Raw genomic sequence first — 17,823 nt, 5'->3', positions numbered from 1 at the left:
AAAAAGCAGAAAATCTACTGATTTATTTTCTACATGCTTTATTTTCTACAAAGCATTAGAAATAACAAGCACACTGCTCAGCATGTGATCTGACGTTTTGCAGCACGTAGCAACATTATGTCTAGTGCTAAGAGCTAGAGGATTTTTTTCTGAGGGAAGAAACCAGCACATAGATTACTCAGGCAGACAATCAGAAGTGGTCAGGTGACATAAAAATTAAATAATTCAGAAAATGTTTTTCTTCCCTATTGAAATAAACTCAAAACTTCACGAAGATGTTTTGCAAAATGGTATTTTTAAGAGATTTCTCATAGAAATAACAGAAGGAACTACAGCCAGAGTGACACAGAGGAAGAGGTAAATTGGAAAAGAGTGTTGATTGTCAGGCCAGAGGGCCCTCTAGTCCCTGTACTGTTAAGTCCTCAGCTAACTGAGCTAGCTATGCATTTTTCTCCAGCAGTTCCAAGGGTCATGCTGATTTCATATATGTGTGTGTGTATGCACAAGTACACACATGCACACACGCGTATACATGCATTCACACACACGCGTATACACATAGCAAATGTATGAAGTTATTAGCTCTCATAAGTAAATTTCACTTTTCAAAGATTTTAACTATGCTTTATTTATAGCCACAACATTTGGCCCACTAGCAGCTAGGAACAGTGATTCTGGTGTTTCACACTTGAGCAAATTCTTGTTTAGAAACCTTCACTTGGTATGCTTTCCACCGTCTCAGATCAAATCCCCAAAATTCTTTATGTATTTGCCAAAATATTTTATGTAAAAAGCTCTAAATAAAGTAATAAGTCAAATGAACAGCTGAGGGGTGGCTGGGGAGAGCAGAAGCTATCTGGTACAGTTTTAGCTATAGTGGGAAAGTAGAAGTGATTGGGTGTAAGACATCTTTCAGTTCTTTTGGTCCTTGTGTTATTAAATACAGCTGTTATCTCCAAGAGGAATTAATATATAGCATATCAGCCATTTTCTGTTAATCTGCTTTTAATGCACCAACGGGAGGAAAATGTGAATAGATTTGCAATTAGTTGATAACCATGAAATAGAAAAACATTTGCCAAATTATTAATCATACTTTGTCATGTGTTTTCTTAAGTCTTGGACATGTGCTTTTAAAATGAAGATATATATGTAACCAATGTAACACAGCAACTGTATTTGCTGTTTTGAGACTTCTCTGAGTCGTTATCAAAAATCAAATTACTACACACTGTGCTAATGTTATTATTGCATATTTCAAAGTCTCATTATGGAAATAGAACCTTTATGTACAGAGCTGTGTAAAAACAGACCTTAAATACCTTAAACAGCTCTATTTGCCTTCAGAAAAGATGTTCTGCAAAAAGGTATAAAAGCAGATACTGTGGCATAATGCATTTAAGGATATTTTTAATCTAAATGAAACTGAAAACTATAATATTGGCAGGATCCTGGTGGACTAAACATTACTCTGGGGAAAGACTGTGAAAGTCATCAATAATAAAAAGAACAGAGATTCTTAAATTCAAGGTTGTATCTGGATACAGAGATCTTTTTAATATTCCAAAATGAAAAATATCACTAGGACTTCCGTAATTAGAAGAGAGTTTATTGCATCGTGTACAGATTAGAAAAGAAGTATTGCTAATAATTGCAGGGTCTAGATATTCCTGGAAATGGCAACCAACAGATTTCTCTAGCAAACAGTCAATGGATCAATAAAAGGTGACACTATTTTAGAGTAACATCTAATTTGGGGTAATTTAAGCACAGAGAAACCAAACTAGTTTTAAGCTAGTCAGCTTAAATTCTTGCAGCACTTCCTCTGCAGTGGCACCAACTCAGATTGCGTTACAAAATCCTGCCCAAGAATTAAGCATTAAAAAATCAAAACCAATAGAAAAATGAATCCATGCTGTCATCTATGATGTTGTGACTGTAATGTTATTGCTCAAATATACTTAAAAATACACACTAACCAAGGTTTTGAGTTTCAAAAGCCAAATTTTGAAAAGTTATGGTAAACCTACCTTCCCTGTTTTACTAAAGGCAGGCTATTCCAGAATATTCCAATAGCTGGAAATCTAGCATATGTCAAAATTAAATACAGCATCTATAAAAACCATTGCTATAAAATTCTATTTTTAATGTCTATTTTCCACTTGATTTTAGTGAAAAAAAGGAAATACTTTACTGGATATTTGAGGGATTCTCAAGTATTAGTTTTACAGCTGATCTTGTAATTTCTTAAGCGATCTTGGTACTAACACTAATGAAACCTCTTAGGGACACAATATTACAGAGGAAGGACAATCTGCACAAGTAGAGTACAAGAAATGGAATTAAATTTAAAATGCAAAGGGCAAGGCCTCAAATGTCAAAGAATAAGAACTTCCAATTTAGGGTTGGAATTCATGATATAAAAGTGATGGAAAAAGATCATTTCAATTTCGCTTGTCTTGCTTTGCTTTCACTCTGAAAGGCTTGCACTGAAAAGCAGCACCTTCCCTGCCAGCTAGATACACATCAGTGAAGAAGTGCAATGGGTGTATTAGTCAATCACAGTAAGACCACAAGCACTGATAAGATGAAGCCGTGTAAAAGGAAGATGTTATTAGAGCATGCATTAGCAAACATATTCCTGCATAAAAGAAAATGGCAATGGCAATGTCCACAGCACAGATGGGACCCTATCTGGAATATGTCTTCTTGTCTAACCATCATCTCAGAGACAACTGATATGAGAAGAAAGGCCAAAGAAAAGAGAAAGGGAATGAAGACACAGATTTATAAAGGAAAATACAGAATATTGATTTTTATAGTGAAAAAAAACCCCAAACAGCAGGTTGTGAATGGATATGAATGTGCTGTTTAACTGCAAAGGAGTGACAAAATATTTAAAATGCCTGACAATGTGGATACCAGAATATCATAACAAAGGGCAGTAAGAGCCATAAAAATAAATGTGGTCTTGAAGCCAGAAGGTCTCTTGTCATCAGAAGGGTGAAATTAGCAGGGAGCAATTTTTCCTAATAGGAGGAGTAGCGGACGTAAGTTTGAATAGTCATATAATAGTGTCAGGATCCTGACTGGGAGATTGTTGCATGTGGAGGAGTTACACACAGCAGTCAACCTGAGTAGGTGCAAGCCTGTGCTGTGCTGGGGTGCACGTGCAGCCTGGTGTCCAGGCTGTGTTGGGCTGCACCCCTTGGCTGTGGACTGTTTCCAGAGGTTAAAAAGTTTTACCTGTCCATCCTATTTGTAAACGGATGGAAAGGAAATCATATACTATCAACCATACGCTACTGTCAAGCATGCCTTTGAGTAACGGTGTTATCATTAAAGCTCTCGGAATGGGGCTGAGCACTGAAACACATTGCTTACATTTGTATTTTCTTGAAGGTCCTTAATGCATTGTATTACATACCAATTACAGCAACAGAAATTGTATTTTGATACAAGGCAAAACCACATAAGTTGCTAAAAAGTCCAGAGAATTACACTGTAGAACAAAATACCAGTTTGCCATTACATCTCATTCTTCAGTGTTTCTTCTACACTTGCTCCAAAGAGACACTGAATAAAGCAGCAGTGAGTTATCACAAAAAAGCTAACATTGCTAATATTGCATCAGTATTAGTTTAACAATAGGTCAGAAGAAGAAAAAAAAAACCAATCTGGAGGGGCTGCAAACTATGACTCAATGGTACAAAAGTGCTTTTTGTTAGTGAATTATTATTCATAAACCATTCAGTGTCTTAATATTGAATGCTACCCGGTAAGTGAAAGATAACCAGAGTGCTCCACTTTGCTCTTTACATCTATGTTGTTACCAACATCTGAATAAAAGAACAAACGTTTACTTTTGTGGGAGGGAAAGGGGGAATATATATACATATATACACATATACACTTGGGCAAATTAGACTCGTGTAGTTGCATAAACATATACAGAAACACTGCTAAGAGCAGATTTTAGTCCACTATCCTGAAATCTTAAATGTCAAGAAACAGAAGCAAATTGCAAATTAAACAGTTCAACAATATGAAGATTGGAGTAATAGTCAAAGACTTAAACAGCATTCATCCCTCTAACAATCTAACAGATGTATGGTTCACGCATCAAATATTTTAAAAACTCAGAATAAACTGATTCTACACAGAAGTTAATTAATTGAAGTCAAATTAATCAAGAATTTGGACTAATATAATTATCTTCCTCACCACAAGCAGATAAAATATTAGAATTTTAAGTAAAAGTGCATTATATTGCATCACTTCATGAAGTAAATCTGCCCATTGTTCAGAAAAAACCAAACAGCATATCAAGGAGATAAACATACTGTATGAGTAAAATTAAAATTTTTATAAATCCTCATGAGAGATATGCAAATAGGAAATTTTGAAGGAGCCACACGCTCCATTTTCATAGGTCTAAACACTTCCCTGTATAGCCTTTTTCAATACCTTACTGTTTTCTGAAAACATGCATCAGTATTTTAAAACCTATTCTCTGTCAACAAGCACTTCTCTCCATTTAAGAAACATCAAAACCAACTCATTCATTGGGTCACAAACTTAAGACAAAAGAAAGAATCTTTCTCTCTTCAGTATGAACCTTGCCTCCCCTTAACCTCCCTCTGCTAGAGAAGAGGAGAGGATTGAAAATAAAACTTTTTTTAACTGTTCCAATAGTGAAGAAGACATTAATTTTTGGAAGACAGACCTTTTAATTTCTTGAAGAAAATTAATTTTTATCTTATTGCTTTATCAGCCTCCCAAATTCCCCTTACATCCATTTTGCCATAAATTTCTTACAGCGAAGGCAACCATTATTCGTTGTTTCTCTGAGCATCAGATAATTTATAACTTCTGTGCTCCAACACAAAAAATATATTTGAAAAAAAAAAATGGAAGCTCTCTTTTAGACTTTGTTAGGCTTATAGACAGAGAAATGTTCCAAATTAATGATGGGGTTAATTAGGGCTTTAGCCTTGCTTTTTTGCTACTTGCCCAGATACTTATGTTGAATTTTACATACTAAATGTGTAATCCAGCTTAGAAAACTGAAAGTTAGATGATGTGAAAGTCATTGATATGTATGTTAAAAGAAAAAACAATAAAAATGAAGAGATTCCATTCTGGAGCCAAGAGCTTTAATACAAAAGCCTAAAACTTAGGGCAGTGCTAGAGAATGCTGAAAAGAAAAGAACTGCCTACAAAGTTATTTCTTCATACTTACTGAAAATTCTTTTTCAAATTTAAAACTGGAATTACTTAGACAATATTATACAGCAGTGGATCAGGATATTTGCCTCATTGCCTTTGATGTGCTAATAAAAATTATTTAAATGGCAGTGATTGTATCAGATACTTAAAATATGTGTAAAAGAACTAGTAGTATTTTTTTTTTACTCTTAACTTACTATAATTTGTTAGAAGGCTGTATAGCTAGCTATGTATTTGTTACAAATAACTACCTCCTCAGACTCTTTTTAAACCTCAGTTCAAAAATGTCATTACACAAAATTTATTTTTATGCAAAGGTTTCCAGTATTCCAAATTACTTGCTTCAAAATATTTTGCCCAATGTTTTAGGCTGTCAGAAGCAAAAGAAAATGTAGGTAAATGCGATGACAAATATTTTTCTCTTAGCAAAGCCCAGTGTGTGTGAGTTTATTTTATCAGGAATTCTGATAAAATTCTGACCAAGATACCACGCTAGTGTCTCTGAAGAGAAATGACAGGCAACCAGGTGAACAAACACTGCATTCTTATAACTATTGATTCCTTATGTTGTGTGGAAGGTTGCTGGTTGGGAGACCTAGACCAAGATGTACTGGAATAATTTCTACAATTTTTAGATTTATCAATGATAAACTGTGGATAATGTACCTACCTGATGAGAATACCAAGATTCAAATATTTCAACATATGTAAAATGATGACTTACTGTCCAGAAGCAGCTAGCAAATGTACAAATATTTTTTTTTTCATCTTCCCTCACGCACTCCCACACCACTTTGTATACTTTTGCTATATGCTATAAACTCTTAGGAATCAGTATATTTATTTTCTAACTTTTTATGTAGTACTTCCCACAACAAAACTTGCAACTTGGTGACAGCTAAGGGCAAACACGATATGTATCTGAATAATAAACAACCAAGAAAAAGTCTATTTCCATAATAATTTTCAGATTTGCTGCAGCTAAAGCTTTGATGATCCTGTTTACCTCACAGCTCTGGAAAAGAACTGATATCTTTCAACACTGCACGAGCAAATATATAAATACCTAAAAGAAGTTGCTGCACCTCAATAAACACTGAATGTATATACAAAGACAATTACAATATCACTTAAACTTCCAGTCAAAACCGTACTGTGTACTATATTTATGTTTTCAAATTTCAAAAAAAATCCAGCCCAAAAATGAAGTACAGAATAACTATATTGCTCAAGGACTCACCAAAAAAAAAACCAAAAAAAACCCCCAAAAAAACAACCAACAAACCAAAAAACAACTGCTAAATTTATTCACTTAATCTTGGTCTTCTGACCACATACCTAATTCCTTAATAGAAACATAGATTTTTTTTCTTAATCTTAATAAAAGTGTAGTGTTCATGCTCCATAAAACTATAGCAGGTTTTACTTGGGTGACTAAATACCAATTAAAGTGTTCAGCTTCTGTTTCAGTTTGAAAATTAGAACCACTCATTTATTTTCAGTAGGGATTTCTAGAATTAAGTACTGATAAAGTAAAAATTGGGAAAACAGTCTCTGATTAATTTGACATTTACCACAGTTTCCCAAATTCACAATTTATTTCTGCTAAACTTCCAGTATTTTACAAAAATAAAAGCCTTTCAAGGTAGAGAAAATACTTCCCTGATACAGCCAGCTGAGGTACTCTGGCTAGTGCTGATCAACAGATCAGCCAAAAGGATTGCAGTGACGGTGTCTGGTCTTAACAAAACCAAACACACTACTGGTCACAGCAGTTCATGTGAATAGAAGGTAAAATGAAAAACGTTTTAACAAAAAGCAGAAAAATTTTTTCTAGTTCTGAGAAGGCTGCAGAAAGAGAAAGTGAAGGTTTTTTCCTACGGAAACAAGACTCAAACAATGGAAGAAAAAAATTCAAGATAAAACTATATCCACCTTTAGAAAGGCAAACTAGTAAGCACACATTATTAGAAATCTGGAAAGTAAGTTTGGGGTTTTTTAAATGAGATATTTACTTTGTGTCACATAGTCTTACCTTTCTCTGTTAAATTTCAGAGAATGTAGGATAGCTGGTCGTTTCTGTCGGAGATTCCACAAATGAAGTGCATCATCTGCACTTGCACTGACCAAAGCACCCTACAGAAGACACGAAATACAGCACAACATATTACTTTTCTGCAGATTCTGTCTTATTCTTAAGTGATCCTCACTGTTAGTGATCTACCCATAGAAAACAATACAGTTTATGAAAAATGCTTGCTTTCTTCTAGAAAAAAATATATTCTATCATAAATGTCAATTTGAATTGATCTGGTAAATGTAAATGTTTTTAATTAGTACAAGATCAGCCAAAGTGAAATTAAAACTCCATCAGTCGAATATGCAAATTAAAGCTTTGTACCAAGGTTACACAAATTAACTCTCATGTATTTCCACGTAAGCACAAAGATGAATGAAATGCAGAACAGACAACACTTATTTAAAAGTGCCCCCAAAATGGACATCTTCTAAGGCCCAGAACCCTACCTGCCTGGGCAGCTTGAAGTGAACTTCTTCTACCTCCTTCCTACTATATTTCTTCTCATCATGGAACAGTGATGTCATGTGAAAATGGACTGCAAGAGGAAGCTCTCTACTGCTGCTGATGGGTTTTACTACACTTACACCTCAGATTAGGTCTAGTACAAGTCCCTGTGTATTATTATGGCAGAGAGGAATTAGATCATTTCCCAAACAGAAGGCAATGAGTTATTCTGAGGAAGGGCAAGGATATAACTGAAAGATCAGTTGATACGAACTATGACTGACCGATAAACTTCTCTTTTTGCATCTTGGATTGCCTTCCTAATCCTAGTAACTGTTCTTTTCAATGTTGACATATGCAAATGAAATTTGTGAAGAGACTTCTCTAATAAAGTGCAATCCATGCGTTAATTCTCATCTCCCAAGGAGTTTGGACCAAAGTCAGAGAGAATATCCATCACAAAAATCAAGCTAATCCTGTGTATTAGGGGTTCTGCTGATCACCTCATGAAAAGAAAGAACACTGATTCAAACCCTGGCCTCCCTGTTTTCATCCCTGCCTTCCTTGAAATAATTCCATTGGATTCTTTGTTTCTAAAGTTTCAGTCCTCCCTCCTCAGTTTCTATGGCTCAGGTACTTTCTCTGAATAGGTGTAGAAAAAAATAAATATTTCTCCAGTTTAAAAATCCACAAAACTAAAACTCTTTCCTTGAGACTCTCTAAGATCTCCACGTTTAGAAAGAGAACTTGAAACTGTTGAAAATGTTTCCTCACCTCACAGGAGAAAATGAATTGAAACTGGACTACAACTAGCTCATGATTTGGGCAAGTTATGAGGTTCTAGAAGAAACCCCAGATTTATACTCCAGAAAGTCTTCTTGCCTCTTTCCATCTCCAGAGATATTCTGCACAACACAAGCTATATTCTGTCACTGTTTCTTAATTTTCTCTAAAATTGATTTCTACAAACCATTTGCAAAGACTAAGCATGATGGTTTATGATCCTTGCAAGTGCTTTTTCTTGCTTCTAGTAGCATATCCCCAACTATTGAGTTTTTAGCCAATAACCATCAATGTATTTCCATAGAAAGATTTAGCTCCTTCATTAATTTGTGTTTGAAACAGGACTGCGCAGCAGTAATTTAGCAATTTAATGGATTTTACATTTACCTGCACAGATCCATATAGTGACAGCCTTTTGTTCAACACTTTATACTGATGTATATGAAGGCAGTACTTTTCCCTGTGTGCAGTCCCACAGTATTCTACGAGGCAGTATGGGGAATGTCCTCTGGACGTATGGCACTCACTTGTTGGCACAGTTTGTCAACGTGAAAAGTTGTATCGCTGAATTACAACACACAAATTGACTTATTCAACTAAATTTATACAGAAGAATCTGAGTAAATATGTCCTTACCTCATTGATTAAGAACTGGAGCTGCAGAACTGCAGCACCACTTTCATGTTGGCAGTAGCAATCAACACCAGGCCTGCCCAATCTGTTGCCATCAAAGTCAAGGATTCTAACATTCCTGTTATCACAAGAGGTAAAGGGGTGGGGGAAAGAACTACCAATTAAATTCTAATTAACCTTTAATTAACCTTAATTTTTCTTGCTTTCTGTAAAACAAAAGAATTCATGCTGACTTTCCACTGTTCTAATTAAAGTAGTAACATCAACAGGCTGAAACACGTCCAATTGTGAGTGATCTGTTCTTGCCTGGTTTTTTTTTGCCTGTGAAATAAAGGATATGAATTAATACAAAAATTCATCAGGATGCACCTTAAATTTCTTTTTACACATTATTGCTTCATATAACACATGAATGTATCAGATTTTTGTACTTATCAAGACATTATAAAATGAATAACTTAGGACTAAGGTCAGTAACACAGTTCTGTAGCAGGATTTATTTTTTTTTTAATCTGAGAAAATGCTTTTTAGAGTGAGACATTTCACACTTACATAAAAGCTCACGTGTAACTATTTCTTTCTGTCTCATCAACAGGAGTACAATGCAGTGCCATGCAGAGTTACCCAAGCCTAGCTATGAACTACATTCCCTAGTTCAGTCCTCAGTTTGAGTGAAATCACAGTTACACTGCTTTTGGCAAACCAGGTAGTTCACTTGGAATTAACATCGACACACTGCTTTGCAGCAATATCTTGTTGTCCAGATATACCATGAATGTAGCTTTCTATCTGTTCTCTTTGGGTCTTTTTCTCTGCATGCTAAATTGCTATTGCCCTAACTTGGACGATGGCCTTTCCCATCCGAGTCAGAGACTAATAAGACACTGTTGTTTCAGAAAATTACCAAAGATAAAATGTAAAACAGAAGAAGAGAGGAATGTGAAATATATTATTAAGAACAATTTGTACAAAACAGGTGAAACACCTTGCTATGTATTCAAAACATCAAGATTATTATCAGAAACAAAATTTTACAACACAAAGCCCTATCTACTTGTTATATATGATCATATTAGCATATTGTAAAATCCTGAACAAAAATGCCAACTGTCCACCTATACTGCAGGCAAATGTTAGAATTTTTACTTCCCCTTTCACAGGTGAACAGACTTGCAGTAAACTATTCTAAAAATGGCCTCAGAGAAGTAAAGTCCATAGATTACCAAATTTGAGGGTTAAAACTTTAAAGTATTAAGTAATTACTTTTCCAATTGTTAAACAAGCAGTTTAATGGAGACTACTGACCTTGAGAGACTCAAGCTCTACTCCTAATTCCACCTATTGGTATAGTGGATAATCTTAGGGCAAAAAAAAAAAAATAATCTTTTCTTTCCTGTGCCTTCATTTCCCTATTTGTAAGCTGGAGATAGTCTTTTACAAAAGAACACAATACCTCCTTTGACAGGGATCTCAGTGTACTGGTATCTACAGATGAAAAGCTGTGAATAAAACATCATAACTACATTATAGGACAATAAGGTAGAGAAAAAAACCTAAGTAACTCTATTTGCCACTTGTTCCCAGTCTGTCATCCTGAATACAATTATAACCAACAAAATAATTTAAAAAACTGTGCATCATAAACAACCTATTTAAAATTGTCAATATATATGGTAGTCTAGGATACTTTTAAAGGGTCGATGGTAATCCTGTGGTCCATTTTGAATGACTGTTCTGTGTCACTCTTTTTATACTGTTCCCCACTGCTTGTTGTGAGAGGAAGCGTGACTAGCATCAAACCCAACCAACCAACCAACCAACCCACCCACCCAGTGGGGATTCCAAACTAAGTGGAAGTTTTAACAGATAAGTGTTTTCCCTTTAACTTGAGCTTCACCTTCAGTATAAATATACGGCACAAGCTAATGATTGTCCTTAATGAAAATTACACTAGCATTGCCCTGATTAAGTGGCTGTCACCCCTCAGCATCACTATCATGCTAAATCAGTTTTCTAGGAAACATCCTAACAAAGTAGATGATTTAATTCAGCATATCCCAAACAAATAAAGCACTCTCCAATAATTCACATTAATTTGCATAAGTGTTCACCCTGAAATACTTCACAAACTACTAAAATAAGAGAGAAATCATGCTGTCTGCTTCAGCCTGGCCAAATGCCCTGAAGTAAGGACTGATGCTTAAATAGCAGCATTATCACCGACTGATGGTGATTTTCAAACATTGTGGGAGCTGTGGTGAGGTCCTTCCAGTTGAAGGAGCTGAAGAGATATGATGACTTGGCACATGTTCTTGGCACTTTAGCCCATCTTCTGCAAATTCTGTGCTTTGCTGCCAAGCATGGAGGAGTATAAAGGTACCTCATCAAATCTTTTCATGCCAGTGTACTCCACCAGGACGTACAGCAGAAGTAGACAAATCTACAGGCTTTGAACTGAATTTATTCTTTTACTTCTCCCTTTTTTTATTAAATAATGGCTCTGCTGTCATGGAGAGTGGAATATCTCTGAAGATATTAAAAGGGGGGACTAATACAGATACATCTGAATACCTCAAAGAAGAAATCATGGGTTTCAAGGATAAAGGCCAGTCACTATCTTCTCCTTCTTATCAAGATCTTGGATCTCCCAGGGGCCTTCACAGACATGTCAGATTATCCTAATTTACACATAAAAGGGAAAAAGATGAAAACTGTCTGGATGTCTGTTGGGATCCAGAGTGAAACAAGTAGAATCAGAATTATGTGCATCAAGCAACGAAAGCATCACAGTAATAACATTCTAACAGAAGAATGGTTTTTTTCTGAAAACAACATTTAATCCTGGTTTTAAGATCTGAATGTGTGAAACAGGATATTTTGCTCTGTATTCACTTGTATGCAACAGTTTTTTATAGAGTATTTCAATATCCTGTTATTCCAAAGCTTATCGTTATTTGGAGAAAAAAAAAAATCAGTTGTTAGGATGCCTAATTTTAAGTATTTGAATTCAGCTTCCGAGATGCAGACTTCCATGGCAGCGTAATACATTATTAACAAAGAATTTACACTCTCATGTCTTGAGCCATTCCGCCAGAAGTTGATGAAAATTTCCATTTCCCAATATTACAACATGATGCAGACTTTTTCCTCCAAATCCTTATTGTCACTTGTATAAAGATCAGTTAGTATATATCTGATATTCTCATTTCGTATCCATACTTACTGTATCTTGAATGCCTGATGTCAGAGCACATGCATATGTGGATATGTTTTACTGGAAACCAAAGTCGCCAGTGAATTATTACATACATAGGAGAGGTTTACATACATAGGAGAGGTATCAAGCTTCTCATAAACATGATCTATGACCAAACTTTCCACAGCATCCCACAACAGTCTTGTTCCATAACTCATTTTTACTGTATGATACACACAGATCTGATGTCTCTCATTCTTCTCAGAGGTTACTATTAATGAAATCCAAAGACTTGAAAGTCTCGTGTGTTCACGGAAAACCAAAAGTGCAGATACTTCAGAACTGACTCCTGGAGTCAAGACCAGTGTTACATGCAGCAGGTATTTAACTTCTTAGGAGCAGAACGTCCAAGGTAAGGCATATTTTTCTTCATTAAGATGGGTGATTCTTCAGTAGTGTCAGATTAAATCTTTTTGCCATAGCAAGGACTGCAGACTGATTCGTTCCTCCTCGCAAGGGAGAGGAACTGAAGATATGGTATCATAAAGGACCACCTGCCAAGGCATGCCAAGTGGCTAATAAATACCCCTGTCAAGTAAAAACTGAAAAATTACAGATGGCACCTTCTTCAAAACTGAAACTCTTCTGTAAAAGAAGGTGACACCATGCTATGTGAATAAGCAACTCTAACTTTTTTCGACTACTTGACTTCTTCCGTGACCAAAAGCAATCCATGTACAGAAACGAACACGGAAGTAAGCAGTTATAATTATTAAGCAGAAACCATGTTCTCACATCCACTGTTTTATTAAAAGACACACACAGAAATAGGCAATCCCCATTTGTAGCCCCTCCTTCAAAATATTTGGGAATTGTGGGGTGCTGCAGAAGTAGCATTGCTGCTTGAAGGAGTCCTGTCATCTGATCTGCACTGACTGGTACATGTTTGAGTAACAATATGCAGCACGCTAAGAGCAGATGCTTGTGGGCTGGTGTTACTCCATTATATAAACCAACTGTAAAATTTATTTAGGGTGTAACTTAAATATAGGACAGCTTTTTCTTGCAGAAGACCTATTCCACTGAGTTGAGTGATTTATCAGTTTAAAAAGCACCAATGTATTTAACTAAATATTTAAGTAGCAGAATGGCCAAAGGATTCAAACACACTGCTAACCAACAAAACCAACCAGAAGGTTAGTTGGTTTTATCTGTGTCAAAAGATAACAGGTATGAAAACATCATCTTTATGACCTAGATTTGCAGTTTTGAACTTTCAGTTCTGGAATATAAAACTTTGCAGTTCCTTTGTGGAATTTCTATAAGTCTCACATACACCAGTTTTGTGTCTACTATGGAGCGTGCATATTCTGGCACAAATAAATGCCACTAGGTTTTGTCCTTCAAACAAGCTTCAAACTGAGTTTTTTTTCTCTTTCCATGAGACATTTTATCTTCATTTAAACATTTCAAACAGCAGAGAATCCATAATTTCTGAAGTATATCGCTCTGGTCTTTCACAATCCTCACTATTAAGAATGTCATGCTATATGTAGAATCAATACATTTAGCTTCAGTTTCAAGTGTTTTGATCTTATTATGCTTTTCTGTGCTAAATTAAATACTTTCTATTAGCAGATATGTCGTGCTTTGAAACTGTGATCAAGCTGTATCTTACTCATCTTCCACATAAATAAAACCAAAAAACCCTTGAGCTCCTTTATTCTCATGTCACACAGCAGTTTTGTTACCTCTAGAATAGTCCTTATGGTTTTTTCTACCTGTTTTAGAATTCATTCTCAAGCTCTTTCAAGTATCAACAGAGGCACACATCATCTTGGTAATGGTTTCTTTAATACAATGTAAAAATGTATATAGAATTTTAATATTCCTTAAATTCAATATAGGTTTTCAATGTGTGTGTGAGAGAGACCTCTTAATTACCTTAGCAAATCAGGAAGCCATATTGTTTATGTTTTTTGAGACTTCTCCATTGCTTTGCAAAAAATAAGTGCCCTTACCGAGTGTCATTCTGTTAACCACATGTAACTGAGCTCACCGAATTCCGTTAAAAGGACACACAACCTAATCCTGGCTTTATGACCTTCTGTTTGCTGTGGATTCACTGGACACTGCTTTGTTAAACAATAACTTTTAGTGTTTTAAACATAGAAGGATTCCGTTTTACAATGAGCTTCATTATGTCTTGAGTTCATTCAGCTGTTTAAATAAAGAGGTCTTCCTTTTTCCCCCTCCACTATGAAAAGGTGAATTACTTCTGTGCTTGGCTGCTCTCTTAGGATGCTAAACATGATGTGTTTTACAAGTACAGACAAAATTGTTGGCACCGATAAGCACGAGCTTTTGGTCTACAATTATATTTTTCTTGTTTATTTGTCTTGCCATAGACTTCTCTGTTCCTGCATACAAATTACATAAGAGTCAATCCCAGGAACAGTTAATATCTATTATGATATATACAGGCTGAAAAAATTGCTTTTGGCAACTTTGATTTCTTTCAGGTTCAAGTACTTACATACGGCTTGTATTTAATGGCAAGTCTATATACAGAGACTACAGTTGGACAGCTGAACGAATGCTATGAAAAATATGACCATTTATTCAAGTAAAATGCAAATTCGCATCAACACTATTCATAATTTTTTGATTCCTATAAATTTAGAAGCTATTTTATTTCCCAAAATATCTGCAGATACCACAAGCATTACCAATACTCACAGGGCTATATATTTTCAGCTCTTTGTGAGACTGCCTTCCAAGATCTTTGTCATTTTGGGAATCATCTGTTCCAGAAACAGAATACGAATACAAACACCATGTGATTGAACTCAATCAACCCTAAACCTGAAAGAGCAAATTGTGAAAAGCACATATTCAGAGCTAATGACTCCTCCAGCACTGTTTCACAAAAAACATGCAGGTGAATAACTTGATGTTTCATTTGTGGACTATCAATAATTTTCAATTTCCATTTGTGTACACTTATATACACACACATATATAAAATAATTAACAGAAACCACCTAGCTCTAAATTCACCTTCAAAAAGGAGCCATTTAGCTGCTAGTTTGCTGCTATTTTGTAACAGCTCCATATCGCCAGGCAGACACCCTGAAATCTCTGTTCGTTGAGATTGTACGTCTTGCAGTAGTTACAAACATTAAGAGTTTGCATTTACAGTGGGCTTCCTCTTTTCCAGGTAGTCATAAACCTCAACGAGCTCAGTGACACATACAGATAAAAACAAGAAAGGCAACAATGAGTGAAAACTGAAATCTGCAGAAGTGAGGGAGGAGTGTATTGATTATATTCACAGGGCCTGTTATTTCAGAGAAATTTACAAATGCAGACACAAATTTAGTCAAAGGCATGACAAATATGGGAATAGAAAGAGAAGCATATATGTAAAGCTTGTTTACAAGCACACCCAGTAAAAAACTACAGAGAGAATAAGCTGTGAGAGAATGATACTCTTGTCCTAATGTACATTGGAGGTTATGGAAAACTAAACCGAGCCACAAATGAGAGGGGTGTGTATTTTGGAACATCCTAAAGCCAGAAAGTCACTTTAACATAACCAAGAGCCTGCACAACAACATACAGAAATAGAGACCAAAAAAAATTGATAACACAACTGCATTTTATTCAATTTACTGACTTTTAAGTGGACTATGCAAATTATACCATTTGCTAGCCATCTGTACACATTGGGCACAGATGGTAGTCTAACATACTCTCTCTTACAAAAGAAATCATACAGGTAGTTTAACTCAGCCACTTTTAATTTAATTTTTTTTCTCAGCCTTCAGATATTAATATTTAACACAGTATTTTCTCCACGTATATCTCTACACCCAGAACACACGACACGTGCAGTTACTGATAACAAATGCAACCATCTACAATTATTTTATACTAAAACTCACTGCATATAAAACTTAAGTGTGAAAGTTGTATTAGTGTTATCCCCACTTGCACATGCTACCACTCAATTTGTTGATAACTGCTTTATTGAAAGTTTTAGGAAGTTTTGTTTGTGCTCTTCAAGCAAAAAAAAGGAAGACTATATAAATTCTACATAAGACTGAAATTTCAGATTTATAATACTTTCCTACAGGAGATTTTTTTTTTAAGTGATTGTTGAATTTTCAGCAATTTGTAGCAGTGATCATAAGGTGCTGATTTTCTTCATAGCTGCCAGAACAAATGGTGGTGAAAACAGAATGAAAAGTGATCACAGAATAAGTCTTTTAAAAAAAGGTCAAAACTTAATATATCTAAAACCAAAAAGACATTTTCCCAAATATTTTTTTGTTGCTGTGGAAAAGTTACACAACTAAAATAACATATTAAACCTTCATTGATGTCATGGCAGAGCTCAAGAATACACATTGCATTTTCTCTTTTAAACAGAGACAGCAATTAGCAGTGACTGAAAATATTTAAAGCAAGACTGCATGTTTTCCCAAATGCTACCTCCAGCCCCAACCACTGGACTAGGAATAAGGTTGATGAAACTCTTATGGCCAATTCCATAGTCTGTAGGAGATGAGAACAGATGATTAAATAATGTTCCTTTCTTATCTGAAAGTGTTTCACTATTTTGTCTAATACAGATATGGCAAAGAAAAACTTATTTGTTCAGTGGTGTTAGAAGAATTAACAGTTGCCACAATTAATTCTGGCTAATTCTCCATGCCAGGTACTTTACAGCAATGAGCCCCACACAACTACAGTTCTGTGTTTCACGAGCAATTACAGAGTTTTAAGATGAGCTCTGCTGTGAACATTGTTTTCTTACTCACAGTTTAGTAAAAGCGGAAGCAATCAGGAGCACACGTATGACTACTTAACGTGGGACTTTTTATGTTCAGACCTGCAATGAGAATGCCCTGGATTCTTATCAGGTGCTAAGATCCCCCCAAATCTACTTTGCTTAGGCCTATCAACAAACAAACATAGAACTGAAAAAAAGAATAAAAAACTTCTACTGAAAAGGTAAGATAATTCCATATTTCTATGAAAGACTATGAGCATCTTAACAAGGCATTCAATAGGAATTTCTTTAAGCACAAAATAAATGCTTTCTATAATCAACCTGTTTTCTTTCGAAGTTAAATTAACAATTATGTGCAGAGCCTAATCCATCAACCTGCTACAACAACAGAAATCCCAGAATTAATTTTAAGAAATTTTGTCCCTGAAAATCTCCAGACCACTAGATATTAAGACAGTTAATTGGTTATGAAAGTGAGCTGACTGACCAATAACATACCGTTAGTAGATCTTGTATTCTGATTCATATATTTACTGTAAGAAGTCAACTTTATAAATCAAATTAAATCATCACTATCATAGAATCATAGACTGGTTAGTGTTGGAAGGAACATTAAAGATCGTCTAGTTCCACACCCCCTACCACGGGCAAGGATACCTT

At 35.3% G+C, this 17,823-nt stretch overlaps 1 protein-coding gene across 1 annotated transcript in view; it reads right to left on the bottom strand.

Annotated features, from left to right (window-relative positions):
* Window positions 1–9,287, bottom strand: part of LOC104466348 (syntaxin-binding protein 5-like) — a gene marked incomplete at its 5' end in the record, with an annotated part of 58,462 nt that extends 49,175 nt beyond the window's left edge. Inside the window, 2 exons of the mRNA XM_010079732.1 lie at window positions 7,265–7,365; window positions 9,173–9,287. Of these exons, the coding sequence (XP_010078034.1) occupies window positions 7,265–7,365; window positions 9,173–9,287 (216 nt within the window). The remainder of the gene's footprint in view (window positions 1–7,264; window positions 7,366–9,172) is intronic.
* Between the last annotated feature and the right edge of the window lie 8,536 nt (window positions 9,288–17,823).

This window comes from Pterocles gutturalis, unplaced genomic scaffold (assembly GCF_000699245.1).
Source record: "Pterocles gutturalis isolate BGI_N339 unplaced genomic scaffold, ASM69924v1 scaffold19869, whole genome shotgun sequence".
Taxonomy (NCBI): domain Eukaryota; kingdom Metazoa; phylum Chordata; class Aves; order Pterocliformes; family Pteroclidae; genus Pterocles; species Pterocles gutturalis.
Note: the sequence above shows the minus strand (reverse complement) of the source record. Positions and strands in the feature narration are given on the sequence as shown.